The 16,338-nt window shown below is 43.2% G+C and overlaps 1 protein-coding gene across 4 annotated transcripts in view; it reads left to right on the top strand.

The window, feature by feature from the left end:
* The window catches only part of MATN2 (matrilin 2), a 175,910-nt gene that overhangs the window by 70,055 nt on the left and 89,517 nt on the right, over positions 1-16,338 (top strand). For all 4 annotated transcript variants that reach the window (XM_030937687.1, XM_030937686.1, XM_030937688.1 and 1 more), the window contains exon 4: positions 6,589-6,711. In XM_030937687.1, coding sequence (XP_030793547.1) covers positions 6,589-6,711 — 123 coding nt within the window. The remainder of the gene's footprint in view (positions 1-6,588; positions 6,712-16,338) is intronic.

A 16,338-nucleotide genomic window follows, 5' to 3' on the forward strand; every position in this document is an offset into this window, starting at 1 on the left:
TCCTGGGCTCAAGCAACAGCCTCCCAAGTAGCTGGGACTATGTGTCACTATACGTGGCTCTATTATCCCTACTTTACAGAACTGGAAATTGTCAGGGTCTGCCTGGGGGCTCCAGGAGAGCTTTGAAGACAAGGTGATACTAATCATTACTAACATTTCTTGATATTAATGTATGCATGTGTTGTTTCAGGCTATTAGCATATGTTAACTCACTTTATTCACACAACAAACCTGTCAAGTAGATGCTCTTTTAGTTCCCATTTAATGGAAGAGGAAATTGAGAACCAAAGAGGTTAAATAACTTGTCCAAGATCACACACCTGTAAGTGCTGGAGCTTGTTTTTTGTTTTTGTTTATTTGTTTGTTTTGTTTTGTTTTTTGAGATAGGGTCTTACTCTGCCACCCAGGCTAGAGTGTAGTGGCATGATCATAACTCACTACCGCCTCAAAGTTCCATCCCAGCTTGGACTACAGGTGTGTGCCACCAAAAATGAATAATTTTTATTTAAATCTTTTTTTTTTTTTTTTAAGAGAAAGAAACAATGTCTTACTATGTTACCCAGGCTGATCTTGAACTCCTGGGCTCAAACAACCCTCCTGCCTCTGCCTCCCAAAGTGCTGGGACTATAGACATGAGCCACTGTGCCTGGCCTGTAAGTGGTAGAGTTGAGACGTGAGCCCAGGCATTCTGCAGGCAGAACTGAAAACCAATGCTGCATCCGCAGATTGGGACAGGCGGTGTCTGGGTGTGATCAAGGCAGGACCTTTATCATACAGTGAGGAATTGATTAGACTCTGGAGTCAGACCTCGCTGGGTGAGAGTCCTGGCTTTGTCTCTTTGGCTGTCTGGCTGTGAACCTGAGCACAGTGGAGGCTTTATACCTGCAGGCAGGGACTTCCCATACCAGCCACAGCAAGGGGAATCCTGAGGCTGCATTCTCAGGCCAACCCTGAGACCACCAGGGAGAGGCCAGGTGCCCTGTGAATTGAGGTCCTGTCTACGAGATGACCAAAACCCACACATCCTGGAGTCTGCCATTTTTGCCACCCAGTAAGAGAAAACACTGAATCTAGGGGCTGCAAACGCTGTCCCAAGTGTTCTGGTGATTCTTGCCACCTGGGCAGGACTGCTTTTAATTAACTTCTAGATGCTGACTTTATCAGCCTCGTCTGGTATTTTGGAGCAGGGAGCCAGGCTGTTCCTACCCTAATAGCCCCACTCCACCCAGGCCAGGCACAATTTAAGGTCCTAATAGTATTCCTAGGACACACCCTTCATGAACTGACCTGGGCAAAGTCTACAGTGATTGTACCCCTTTGAGGCCCTGCTGTGAAGTGGGGAGGCTGGACTGACTTCACAAACGTTGAGTCTACTGTACTCAGTAATACAAGACCTCCAGCCCACCTCCCTACACTGACCACTCCTTTAGTCATTCATACAATCATTAAAAAAAAAAAAAACTGTTCTTACTTCCTAGTCAACATATCCAATCCCACCAATGACTTAGACTGCTGATGAGTTATTCCTTCCTGCTGAACACAAGGCCTTGCCTGAGTGTAAACCCAGAGGGCCTTCTGATAAATGAGGCTCATAGGACTGTTTCCAGCAGGCCGGTGGAGGAGGCAAGACTGTGGTCTCCCCTTGGCTCTCATCACAAATGCCTGTCCCACAGAGGGCAAGGCATGAGGCCTGGATGCTCTGAAAGTCACTCAGCACTCACCCACAGCATTCTACAGATGGGAAAGTTTTATTCTAGTTTAGTGAAGATGTTTGGGATTCTTTTGGTTGAAAGTGTCAGGAATTCCATTTTTTTTCTAAAAGGTAAGGTTAGTGCATTATATCCATGGAAACAAGGACGGCAGTCGCGGGGGTCGTGCTTTCACTCCATCACCCCTCCACTCCTCTCCTTCTCAGGTCCACAGTCAGGAAGCATGGCCCCCCCCCCACCCCAGGCCCTGAGGCTCATTTGTCCTCAGTTTGAGCCCCCTTTTATTCGGTTCTGGTTCCTAAATGCCAGTAAAGGACTCTGATTGTCAAATCCTGTACCAACCAACAGTGGTCAGGAGTGGGACTACCTCAGACCACCACGGCAGCTCCCAGATGCAAGGTGTCTGGAGTGCGAAGGAAAGGCAGTTTTTAGAAAAAGCAAGTAGCAGATTAAATAATAGTAAATGTCTGTACTGAGGTCCCTAGAGCCCGTCCATGCCTCTACAGGTAAAGAAATAGCCTACAAAAGCTACCTGATTTCCCAGAACTTCCCTCACTTGTTCAAGGTAGAGGGGAACTAGAACACAGTCTTCTAGCTCCCAATCCAGTGCCTTTTCCATTACACCAAGTTATAATGTTCTAGTTCCAGTTTCTCTTATGGCACCTGGCCAACATAAGCCTTAGTAACAAGCTGTCACTGTAAAACCCAATGCAGTAGTTCTTTTAATTCCCCCTCCCCACCACCACTTTTTTTTTTTTTTTTTTTTTTTTGAGATGGAGTCTCTCTCTGTCGCCCAGGCTAGAGTGCAGTGGCACGACCTCTGCTCACTGCAACCTCTGCCTCCCAGTTTCAAGCAGTTCTCCTGCCTCAGCCTCCCGAATAGCTGAGACTACAGGTGCCCACCACCATGCCTAGCTTATTTTTATGTTTTTAGTAGAGATGGGATTTCGTCATGTTGGCCAGGCTGGTCTCAAACTCCTGGACTCAAGTGATCTGCCCACCTCAGCCTCCCAAATTGCTAGTATTACAGGCGTGAGCCACCATGCCTGGCCTAATTTCCCCATTTGATAGGTGAAGAAAGTGGAGTTCAGAGAAACCAAGTCATTTGCACAAGGTCATAGGGAGTGGCGAAGCTGAGCCTTCAGGCGGTCTATTTCCAGCAGCCATCCTCTCCCCACTGCTGCCTGCTGCCCTCCAGATATTATCTCTCCCTCACATCTCCTGTCTTCTTACTTTGTCTGTTAGGGTCTCAGCAAGAAGACAGGCACCAGGTACATCACTTGGGCCTCCCACTCATGGCAGTGGGTGACTGCCGTGTAGTTGGCTGCCTACACACGACACTTCCTTAATTACAGAGGGAGACAGGGACATGCTGTGAGTGCCTCAGAAATGCCCTCTGCCCTTGGGTAACTTGACTCCAGCAATCGATGAAAAGAAGAGAGTCTTTCAGGATGCAAAACAAATGCAAATTAAAAGTGGGATAATGATTACCCTTCACCATAAGATTGTCAAAACTTAAAGTTTGATGACACCAAGTACCGAAGTTTTGAGGGCATCATTAGGACCATCATTGCTGATACGAGCTGTCTTGGAAGGCAATTAGGCCATATCCATTTAAAGTGAGACCCAGTCCTAGAGAAACCATCGCACATGCCTTCAAGGAGACATGTTCAGGAATGTTCATCACAACACTGTGAAATAAAAACTTGGAAACCACCCAAATGCTGACCAATGGGGAAATGGCCAAATAAAATGAGGACAGTCATGTGACCAATGGATAAATCAATTGGGAGGGATAAACTAGATCTAAGATTTTGATTAAATCTAAAATACAGTTAGTTTTCATTATTCACAATAATTGTGTTTTATAAAGTCACTACAAACACTGAGTTAGAGAATACTAAACCATTGCTCCTGCGGGAATATAGGGTTAGGTTCCTGCAATCCTCTGGTGACAACATTTTTTGTCAACTAATCAATACATAGCCTTGTTTTATGTATGTTTCTGTTTAAAAACATCTTATTTGTTTTTTGTTTGTCTGTTTTTTGAGACAGAGTCTCGCTGTGTCTGCAGTGGCACAATCTCAGCTCACTGCAACCTCTGCTTCCTGGTTTCAAGTGATTCTCCTGCCTCAGCCTCCCGAGTAGCTGGCATTACAGGCGCCTGCCACCATTCCTGACTACTTTTTGTATTTTTTTTAGTAGAGTCACGGTTTCACCATGTTGGCCAGGCTGGTCTCAAACTCCTGACCTCAAGTGATCCGCCCACCTCGGCCTCCCAAAGTTCTGAGATTACAGGTGTGAGCCACCATGCCTGGCCGAAAACATCTTATTTGATATATACCATTGATTCATTAACATCAGACCCAGAGCCAACGATAACTCCTGACTGAATGAAACTTATCTAACATGTATTTTCCCTGTAAGGCACATTGCAGTCTTTCTGCACTGAGGAACACTAGACAGCACATCACGATTTTAAACAGCAAAATCATTTACAGAAATGAAAAAAAAAATCGTGGTGCTAAGTAGACTGTGAAAAGGATACTTGTTTACAGAATGAAAGCTGAAAAAGAAGGCAGAGTGGCACCTTATCCAACCTCAGCTGGGAACATCTGCACCAGGCAACACATTTTTTTTGTAGTCTCAGCTACTTGGAAGGCTGAGGCAGGAGGATCACTTGAGCCCCGGAGATTGAGGCTGCAGCGAGCTGTGACTGTGCCACTGCACTCCAGCCTACGTGACAGAGCAAGAGCCTGTCTCACAAAAGAAACTAAATGTAGAGATATTTTAAATTGAGTGCTTATGCACTCTGAGCATGTCCACTAGTGACCGTGAAAATGCTGTGAGTATTGGTTTGGGCTTACAAATACAGTTTAGTGAGTAGGCAAATTCATAAATGTGGAATCTGTGAAGAATGAGGATCAACTGAACATGTCTTCACAGTTTGACATCTCTGAAACTGGGGTGCATTTTAGATTCCATGAAATACAGTACACGTATCAACATGGATAGAATCTGTGATTAATGTTGAGTGAAAACTGAGTTGAAGGTCAATATATATAGGATGAACCTACAGATGCAAAATAAAACAAAATGCCACCATAATTCTCCTTTGCTGTAAAATGGTTAACAGGTATCTTCAGCATTCCCCAGGCACTATTCTCAACACTCTACCATCTCCATTAATTTACCCTTTTTGAGGTTCTTATGAGGTAGGTGCTATTTTTATCCTCATGTCATATAAAGAGGTTAAGAAAATTGCACAAAGGGCTGGGTGTGGTGGCTCATGTCTGTTATCCTAACACTTTGAGAGGTTGATGCAGGAGAATTGCTTCAGCTCAGGAGTTTGAGACCAGCCTGGGCAACATAGTAAGACATCATCTCTATTTTTGAAAATGAGAAAATTTCTAGTTTATTTAAAAATAATAATAATAAAAGAAAATTGTACAAGGTCACAAGAGACCTGTTTATTTCACCCTGAAGTAAAAATGACTGATCGGATCTACAAACCTTCCTAGTGCTATTTGTGCCCTAACACAGACAGTCAAACTCAGAACAGTACATTCTAAATTATATTGTTGTGAAATAAAACCGCTTCACTTCCCTAGTTCATTTATTGTCCACCATATTTCTTACTCCAATGTAAAGTGACATAAACTTCAGATGGATTTAATCACAGCTGAGTTTTCATAAGTGCTGGATTAATGGAATTGTTCTAAGCTTTTGAGAGCTCCTTTTATTTTAGCTTCATAAAAAATATATTTCTACATATAGACACCTTTTTTGTTTATGAGAACACTTGCATAACTTGTTGTTTGTACTGTTGCTTGTTAATTTTAAATACAATCAAGTTACATTGAGTAAAGTCAGAAATTAGGACATTAAAAAAAGAGAATTTTTATGAGCTACAGACAGACTTATGCAAGAACCAATGTACCAGAAAGCTGAGGTGCTTCAGAAACTAAATGCAGAGGGCAGGCATGGTGGCTCATGCCTATAATCCCAGCACTTTGGGAGGCCAAACTGGGAGGATGGCTTGAGCCCAGGAGTTTGAGACCAGCCTGGGCAATGTAGTGAAACCCTGTCTCTACAAAAAAAATTGTAAAAGTTAGCCAGGCATGGTGGCATACGCCCGTAGTCCCAGCTACTCGGGAAGCTGAGGTGGGAGGATGTCTAGAGCCCAGGAAGTGGAGGCTTCAGTGAGCCGTGATTGTGGTACTACACTCCAGCCTGGGAGACAGAGCAAGGCCCTGTCTCAAAAAAAAAAAAAAAAAAGAAAAGATGCTAAATAAAGAGATAACATAAAGATTATAGAAACATGAAACGTGTGAATGCATTTTTTACTCCAAATTTTGGTGTATACTTTTGCATATTAAAAAAATTACATTACCCTTGAAATATGATTTTGAGAAACTGTTAGTTCTTTAACACATTCTTGCTTATTTAATAGCTTTTCCTCCAGCCCCATTGCTGCTTCCTAAAAATCCACACTTAAGCCAAAGGCCCCTCTGATGCTGGCAAACTTTTCTGATTCCCCAGCCCACCACATGGGTTGAATTGGAAATTTAAGTTGAATACTAAGTTGAATTGGAAATTTCTTTTTTTTATTTTATTTTATTTTTTTTTGTAGATCAAAACCAATCAAGTATCAGCAATTTCATATAGTTCAGCCTAACACCGTTTCTCTTTGATTTTCCATGGCCCTTTATCTGGCCCTGTCTTGTCCACCTTGGACTGTGAGCCCCCTTGAGGGTAGGGACTGCAGCTTGTTTCTGAGTCCTGCCCATAGGAGAGGTGCTGAATAAATGCTTGCTGGCAGGAATGGAGTGAGAAAGGGCGTCACCGTTGACTTACCTTCCTGTGTCTTCCCTTTCAGCGGCCCACATGTGCAGCACCCTGGAGCATAACTGTGCCCACTTCTGCATCAACATCCCTGGCTCATACGTCTGCAGGTGCAAACAAGGCTACATTCTCAACTCAGATCAGACGACTTGCAGAAGTAAGACTGCTTTGCTGATACATTTGTGGTTTCTTCCTCTCCCCTCTTCCTCTCTCTTCTTTTATCTGGGCTCATTTTATTCATCTGTGATGCCTCACCCACCCCAGTTATCATCTCTTGGGGACAGAAATAAAGTTTGGTATTTTCTGTTGACCCCATCACAGTGCCTAGTCCAGAGCTGGGCACACAGTAGGCCATCAGGAAGAGTTAGAAAGCTAGGTAGAAGCACCATCTCAGAAATAGCCTCTTTGAATGTATGAACTGGTCTTCTTTACATCCAAGCTTGTTCTTTAGCAGGGACTACCGAAGAGCTTTTTCATCCACTGTCTTTATTAACTGTACCCTAAGGAACTGTTTCCATATTTTATTATCTTCTATAAAGCGTGGATTTAGGAAGAGTTATTAACTTCTGCTGGGAGTGATTATTCAAGTTCTGTTTTAGAGGGGTGCAGGGACCCAGTTGCTTTGGTGTGGGACACTTTATAGGTGTCCTAGATTTTAAAAAGGGGGTAAACAGATGTAAGATATTAGAACTCACATTCTCTTTTTTGGCTAAGTGCCAAAGACTAGACAATATACTGATATTTGAGCCAGCACAAGGTAGTCTACCCCTTAAAGGACAGAATTACCCATACACAGAGTACCATGTCCTTACTTTTTAAAGTTATGGATAAAGCCACTGAGTTAACCCACAGATGACCAGGCTACCAAAAGCAAGGCATGAGGAACCCACATGGAAGCAAACAAAACTCAGCTAATCTGACACTTAGTTCATGCACTGAGTAACTGTTGCAATGTGTCATTGTTGCAATGTGTCATTGTTATTATACCTCATGGCAAGCAATTAAGCATTAATGGAAAGCAGTTTGCACAAATGGCTGTAATTAGTGTCACATTTGTAGAGGCAAACCACCTTTTTCATGTTTCTTCTCACTTTTCTTCAGTTTCAGGGTTGAGTGGTTGGCTGGAGTTCTCTCCCTGCCCCTCAAGATTAGGTAACATCTGCTTGACCCTCCAGTTCTGTGTGGCCTGTGGAAGCCCAAAGCCCTCTGGACTCTGAATCGCAGGGGTGGGGTGGGGGATATGTGTTCTTAGGCTCCTCTCAGACCCCAGGATCCCAAGTTGAGTGCAGCCTGAATCACCCTTATCTTCCACTTGAAGATCTGACGCTTCCTCAAGACCCACAACAAAGTCACTTGCACCAGATACTCACAGGTTTGCTAGAGTTTCCTAAAGAACTGGGGGAGACTGTGAAAGGACATCTCACACATTGCTCAGCAAACAACCTAGAGATCTCTTTAGACACCCCCCTCTATACACCTCCACCTCTCCAGGTGTTCTACCTCCCCACAACCATCCTCTGGAGGCATCCCTCATCCTCTTCAGGCATCCTCCCCTCTGCCCCAGATGCTTCTCTGGCCCATCTCAGCCTCCCATCATCTTGCCCACTCTCTTCCTGCCCTTCTCCTTCTCCTCCTCCTCCTCTTCCTCCTCCAACTCCTCCTTCTCCTTCTCCTTTCTTCTTTTCCTTTGATTTGTTTTTTTAAGACAGGGTCTTGCTCTGTCGCCCAGGCTTTAGTACAGTGGCACAATTATGACTCGCTGTAGCCTCAACCTCCTAGGCTCAAGCAGTCCTCCCACCTCAGCCTCCTGAATAGCTGGGACCACAGCTGCATGCCACCATGCCGGACTAATTTTTGTAGAGATGAGGTTGCTCAGGCTGGTCTCGAACTCCTGAGCTCAAGTGCTCCATCTGTCTCAACCCCCCAAAATGCTGAGATTTACAGGAGTCAGCCACTGTGCCTGGCACCCTTCTCTTCCTAGGAGCACAAAGAATTCCTCTCCTTGTCTCATGTCCCACTGAGTGACTGGGATCTGGGACTCTGCTGATATTTATTTTCCATGGGCTGGCCTAGCCAAGCCAGAGGAATTCTGACACCAGCAAATAAAAAATAAAATGTTCTTGCCCTGATTTTATGAGCAAGGCCTTCCCCCACACAGCAAGGTTTGCCAGACCCCTGCCTGGGCCTGCCACAGGCCCTGATGTCCCCCAGCTCTCAAGTACTGCTCTGGCCTTGGCTTCCTCCTGCCTAGGGATAGTGCCACAGGAGAACATGAAGCAGACCCTGCCTGGACTTCAGACAGACTGACCAGGTGGAGGTGGAGGGAGGCTCTGGCGGAGGAGGGCTAGGAGCTCAGGGCAGGGCTTCTCAAACTTCAGTGACTAAGAATGAGCCAGGAAGCTGACTCCTGGGCTCACCCTTAGAGATTCAGAGTTAACAGGTCTGGATTTTCAATGAACTGACGAATGACTGCCACGCTTTGAGATTCACTGGCCTCAGGCAGTGACGGATCCCAGGGAGGGGCTTAGCTGAGCTCTGCTGTCCCATCTGACCCAGCTCTCTAGTCACCCTGAAGCAGTTAAGCCATCTTAACCTTCAGCCAGACTTAGCTTAATAAATGTGCAGTGATAAAGGATAGCTCTCTCTCTTTCAGAAGAAGATAATACTAATAACTCGCAGTGAGACAGAATAGCTCTCTCGGCCGGGCGCGGTGGCTCAAGCCTGTAATCCCAGCACTTTGGGAGGCCGAGATGGGCGGATCACGAGGTCAGGAGATCGAGACCATCCTGGCTAACACGGTGAAACCCCGTCTCTACTAAAAAATACAAAAAAAAAAAAAACTAGCCAGGCGAGGTGGCGGGCGCCTGTAGTCCCAGCTACTCGGAGGCTGAGGCAGGAGAATGGCATAAACCCGGGAGGCGGAGGTTGCAGTGAGCTGAGAACCGGCCACTGCACTCCAGCCCGGGCGACAGAGCGAGACTCCATCTCAAAAAAAAAAAAAAAAAAAAAAAAAAAAGAATAGCTTTCTCTCTTTCAGAAGAAGATAATACTAATAACTCTTTTGCTTTCCCAAAATTGGTGTACCAGGGGCCTTGGTGGAAGAACAAGGCCTTCACTGTCCACAGATCTGGGCTTGAACCCTGACCTTATCACTTACCAACTATGGCTGTCTCACTCTGAGCTGGTTATTTAAACTCCTTGACTCTCAGTTTCCTCACCCATAAGATGGGAAGGGTGGTAACAAATCAATACCTATCTCACTGATTATGTCCTTGTTAGGCCCTGTTTTTGGTCTGAGGGACAGTTAAAAGCCATGCCAAGTAAAGGCTGTGCCATCTACTGACCCCTGCTGATGAGCAGGGACCTGTGCCTGCCAACACCGAGAGAAACTCACAATGGGCCTCGAGAGGAGGGATGCACTCCACTTCTGGAAGCTATTTACACTTAATTTCCATGTCCTGGGCGTAGCTGGATAATCTCCCAGATGAAAAGCCATGTGGCTGACACCTCCTCCCCAAAGCACCTCTTACTCCCTAAGAAGTGCTTGCCATTCTTTCTTCCATACAATCATTGATTGGTTCATTTATTTTTTCATTTAACAATTGTTTTTGAGCATAAAAATGTGCCAGGCAGCATGAAAAGTACTGGAAATAAAATAGTGAATAACACAGCAATATTCTTTCTTTTTTGGAGCTCACATTTTTGCATGGGAGTGAATCAAATAAACAACCAGGGTAATTGCAACCAAAAGTGACTGCAATCCACGTCCACCTCAGTGTGCAACACATGAAGTCAGGCCTAACTATAGCCACTTGTTAGGTGTTTACCATGTGCCAGGAGCTTTCCTGCGTGCTTTATATCTGCTGTCTCATTTAATTCTCACAATGAGCTCCTTTTTTTTTTTTTTTTTTTGAGATGGAGTCTCGCTCTGTCGCCTGGGCTGGAGTGCAGTGGCCGGATCTCAGCTCACTGCAAGCTCCGCCTCCCGGGTTTACGCCATTCTCCTGCCTCAGCCTCCCGAGTAGCTGGGACTACAGGCGCCAGCCACCTCGCCCGGCTAGTTTTTTGTATTTTTTAGTAGAGAGGGGGTTTCACCGTGTTAGCCAGGATGGTCTCGATCTCCTGACCTCATGATCCGCCCGTCTCGGCCTCCCAAAGTGCTGGGATTACAGGCTTGAGCCACTGTGCCCGGCCCACAATGAGCTCTTAAAGTGGGTTTTATCACTCTCATTTTACAGATAAGCAAAATAAGGAACAAAAAGGTTAGACGATTTACCCAAGGTCACATGGCTAGCAACGTGATCAAACCAGAATCCATGTCCTGTTATGTCCTCGCTCTTGGCCATCATTTGAGAGTGTCCCATAACCCTAGAGGACCCCTAGATGGCAGCAGGACAACCCCTTCAATCAGAAAACCTTCTCCAAGCCGGGAAGACAGATAGGTTCCCCAGCCCACTAATCCCGGGGAGACTTAGAACTAATTCAGGACTAACATTCAACAGATTGTTACTTCCCCAAGGTCACTACCAATTGCTGTGGTACTGTCACTGCACAAAATCATAGTGGGAGGGCTTCTTCAGCAACTGCCTTCGAATACACACACACATACACACTATAGAATATATACATATGTATATGTCCCCACCATTGTATATTTGTAATTCGTGTGGAGAGGGGAAGCAGACAGTTGATTGATACATTCTTTGAATGGTGATGGACCTTGGCTATTAGACTTCTGGCTTCTTTTCCTATGGAACTTCAGAATTCTGTCCCCTCCCAGTGTCCCAGAAGGGTGATGGTTCTTATAGAATCAGGTTATTACAAAACACCTGAATCCCATATTCAGACAACCTGGATCAGCAGTTGAGCTGAAATCCTACTTGTCTGTAATTTCCACTTTTGATCCTATTTCTGCCATCTGAAGCCGTATACCAAAAAGTTATTTCCTTATCCAAATAAAAAGAGAAAGCCCTTCAATTATTGAAGAGTGTTATTCCCACACACTGACCCCATTCCTACCGATTTTCTCTTCTTCAGGGGAAAAAAACACATCTTTTGATGACTTAGTTTTGGGTCTCTTCACTGTCCAGGTAACCCTCTTCTGGGTGGATATTAGTTGTTTAAAAGAGCCTTTCCATCCGAAGACTAGATCAAATGCATTAAAGAATCTTAACTTCCATCTTTTCTTGGCCTTTTGGCTAAGATCAAGGTGTAGAATTTTACCTTCCAGGTTGTGTCTATATGGACAATTTTGAATGTACTGGATGTCAACATTGTGGATTACTTCTGCCTTTCAAAAAGTCTTCCCTATCCAATACCATTATATGAGATATATGCAAAAGCATCAGCATAATACCAGAACAATGGAATTTTATGTTCCTTCCTTTTCCCTTTTAAAAAAAATGGGGGGAAAGAAAACCTCATGAAGTGTGCCCCTCTTCACATGCTTCCCCTTCCCCAAATTCCTGTCCTACTAACAAGAAAACTTTATCTTGTTTCTTTTTCTTGACGTATTTTTCAAAATAAGGAATTTTCCCTTTCTTCTGGAACATTTAATCTACCTGAAAGCTGATGATAATGCAGCATTTAGAAAACTTCATTTGGCAGAAAATGTAGACTTTCTTATCCAGCTTAAATTTTTTTTTTCTCTCAAGAACGATACCAAATGCATTTAACTGCTTTCATTCTTTGGAAATGTTCCCAACATTATTTTTCCCAAGCTACATAAGTGATTTAATAGATTTATGCTAGAGTTTAAACAAGGAGCATGACCCAGAAAAACCACTGAATTATTAGAGAGAGATAATTATAACCAACATTCTTCATGAATTTAGATGTGAAAATTCTTAAAAATTTAGCCAATAGAATTCAACAATACATAAAAAGAACAATACATCAAGACCAAATGGAGTTTATTCCAAGAATGCAAGTTTGGTTTAACATTCAAAAATCAATCAATATAATTAACCATAGTGGCCAGGCGTGGTGGCTCATGCCTGAAATCCTAGCACTTTGGGAGGCCGAGTTGGGCGTATCACCTGAGGTCAGGAGTTTGAGACCAACCTGGCTAACATGGCAAAACCCTGTCTCTACTAAAAATTAAAAAAAATAGCCTAGTGTGGTGGTGCATGCCTGTAATCCCAATTACTCAGGAGGCTAAGGCAGGAGAATTGCTTGAACCTGGGAGGTGGAGGTTGTGAGCCGAGATTGCACCACTGCATTCTAGCCTGGGCAACAGAGCGAGACTCTGTGTCAAAACAACAACAACAAAAGCCACTAAAACTAATAAATGAGTTTAGCAAGGTTGCAAGATAAAATGTCAATATACTTAAAAAATTACTTCATTGTATTTCTGTATACTGGCAACAAAAGTCAGAAATTGAGATTTTAAAATCCCAGGTATAATGGCATCAAAAATATGTAAATTAGGGATAAATTTTAAAGATGTGTATGATTTACACATTGAAAATATAAAAGATTTCTGGGATTAATTTAAAAAGACCTAAATAAATGGAGAGATATACCACATCATGGATTGGAAGACTTAATATGGCCAAGATGTCATTTCTTCCCAAATTGATCCATAGATTCAAAGCAATCCCCTTCAAAATCCTGGCAGACCTATTGTTTTTAGAAATTGACAACTGATTTTAAAATGTATATGAACATGCAAAAAAAAACTAGAATAGTCAAACCCAGTCAATTCTCATTATTCCCAGTAGTTATGATCTATAAAATATCCATAAACACTAAATTGCAAATTCTGAACCATTGCTCCTAGATGAAATACAGAGTTGGGTTCCTGAGAGCTTCCAATCACAACATCCAATCATAAAGTTGTTTGATGTTTTGTTAAAGACACATTTTTGAGTATATACTGTTAATTCATTAACACTGAAAGCTATTGTTCATGTCTGAACAAAGTACTTAGGAACAATAGACAGCATTTCAGCACTACTCTTGGGGGCCATTTTCTTTTCTTTCTTTTTTTTTTTTTTCGAGACGGGACGGAGTCTCGCTCTGTGGCTCGGGCGGGAGTGCAGTGGCCGGATCTCAGCTCACCACAAGCTCTGCCTCCTGGGTTCCCGCCATTCTCCTGCCTCAGTCTCCCGAGTAGCTGGGACTACAGGCGCCAGCCACCTTGCCCGGCTAGTTTTTTTGTATTTTTTAGTAGAGACGGGGTTTCACCGTGTTAGCCAGGATGGTCTCGATCTCCTGACCTCGTGATCCGCCCGCCTCGGCCTCCCAAAGTGCTGGGATTACAGGCTTGAGCCACTGCGCCCGGCCTTGGGGGCCATTTTCAACAGCAAAATCACCAACGAGAAGTACAAAAAGGCAAAAAATGTGGCACTGCATAGACCACAGAAAGGATGCTTGTTTATGGGATGAGAGCTGAAATAAGAAGACAGAACATTGCCTTGTTTGACCTTGCCTGGGAATATGTGTACTGGGTGACTCAAATTTTTTGCCACTCTGCATATGTCCATGAATGGCTGAGAAAGTGTCATGGATATTGACTTGGGGTTACAAGCAAATTTTAGCAAGTAGGCAAATTCACAAATATGGAATCTGTGAATCATGCAGATTAAACAAAACTTTGAAAAAGATAAAGTTTATCTTTAAATTTTGTTTAAACTACCTGATTTCAAGACTAATTATAAAGCAACAGTAATCAAGACAGTGTGGCATTGGTATAAAGATGAACATATAGAGCAATGGAACAGAACAGAATCGAGAAATAAACCCATATGTATGTGGTGAAATGATTTTTGACAGAATGGGAAGGCAATTCAATGAGGAAACACTAATGTCTTCAACAAATAGTGTTGCAGCAATTGAATTGCCATGTGCAAAAAAGCAAGCAAGCAAACAAAAGGAAAATAGATCTTGTCTTTACCTCATACCATGTATAAAAATTAATTCAAAATGTATTCTAAGCCTAAATGTAAGAGCAGACACTATTAAATACCTTGATGAAACGGTAGAAGAAAAATCTTGGTGACCTCAGGTTGGCAAAGATTTCTTAAATAGTACACAAAAAGCTACAAAACATAAAAATCAGTATACTTCATCATGATGAAAACATTTGCTCTTCAAAATACTCTGCTACTAAAATGAAAAGGCAAGCCACAGATTGGGATAAAACATTTGCAAAACATATGTCCAACAAAGGACTTTAGAATATAAGGAATTCTAGCACTCAGTACCAAGAAGACAAACACCACCATAAAAATGGGCAAAAGATTTGAACAGACACTAAATCACCGAAGACATATGGGTAGCAAAGAAGCACATGAAGAGATGCTCAATGTTATCAGACATGAAATACCACTATACCTCCACTAGAATGGATACTTTTTTTTTTTTTGAGACAGAGTCTTGCTCTATTGCCCAGGCTGGAGTGCAGTGGCATGATCTCGGCTCACTGCAACCTCTGCCTACTGGGTTCAAGCAATTCTCCTGCCTCAGCCTCCAAGTAGCTGGGTCTACAGGCACGTGCCACCAAGCCTGGCTAATTTTTTTTTTTTTTTTTTGTATTTTTAGTAGAGACAGGGTTTCACCATGTTGGCCAGGCTGGTCTTGAACTCCTGAACTCAGATCATCTGCCCACCTCAGCCTCCCAAAGTGTTGGGATTACAAGTGTGAGCCACTGCGCCCAGCCAGAATGGATACATTTTAAAAGATTGACTATACCATGGGTTCACAAAATTGGGAACTGGAATGCTCATATACCACCAGTGGTCATGTAAAATGGTTCCGCCACTCTGGAAAACAGTTTAGCGATTTCTTACAAAGTTAGATATTTATCTATTATGTGACCCAGCCATTCCACTTTTAGATATTTACTCAAAAGAAATAAAAATTTATGTCTAAACAAAGATTTGAACACAAATGTTCACATCAGCTTTACTTGTAATAGCCCCAAGCTGAAAACAAGTCACATGTTGATTAACAGGTGAATGGGTGATACATTGCAACACATGCATCCTGTATAATACTCCTCTGCAGTGAAAAGAATGCGCTATTGACAATTGCAGCAGCCTGGATGCATCTCCAAATCACTGCGCTGAATGAAAGGAACCAGATCAAAAAAACAGTACATACCATGTGGTTCCATTTGTATAAAATTTTAGGAAATGGTATCTACTCAATAATGACAGAGAGCAGATTAGTGGGGTACTTGGGCTGAGGAGTGGAGAGCAGCAGGGAGAGGGATAACAAAGCGGCATCAGGAAACTTGGGGGATGATGACGATGCTTATTATCTTGATTGTGATGATATATTGATAAGCCCGATTTATCAAACTGTACACTTGAAATATGCGCAGTTTATTGTATGCCAGTTGTCACTCAATAAAGCTGACATTCATTAATCAGAACAAGGTTTCGGAAGCAAGTAGTGGTGCTGGACCAGACTGCCTTTCTGGAATAGTTTGTTTGTGGCATCAGTGGAGGAGGAGAGAAGGAATGTAAGCAGGGATAAATTATGGAGCAATTTGATTCTCAAGCTAAGTTCCAACAGTGTCCTTTGTTGAGTAGGGGAACTGAACATGGTGTGTCAAGGGCAAAACCAGGTCATTTTAGTAAATTGGGGCTGGCAATAATGTGTGTGCTGGATTAGAGATAGAGAGTGGGGCAGGGATGTCTTCACTTATCCGCTCATTCATTCAATACCTGTGGATTCCCCTCTATGGGCCTGGCACTCTTATGGCGTATTTTTCTTACATATTAGGGACCCAAGAAACATTCAGATCTTGGCTTCCCTTTTGCCCCCAACAGAGAGA

Source organism: Rhinopithecus roxellana, chromosome 9 (assembly GCF_007565055.1).
Source record: "Rhinopithecus roxellana isolate Shanxi Qingling chromosome 9, ASM756505v1, whole genome shotgun sequence".
Taxonomy (NCBI): domain Eukaryota; kingdom Metazoa; phylum Chordata; class Mammalia; order Primates; family Cercopithecidae; genus Rhinopithecus; species Rhinopithecus roxellana.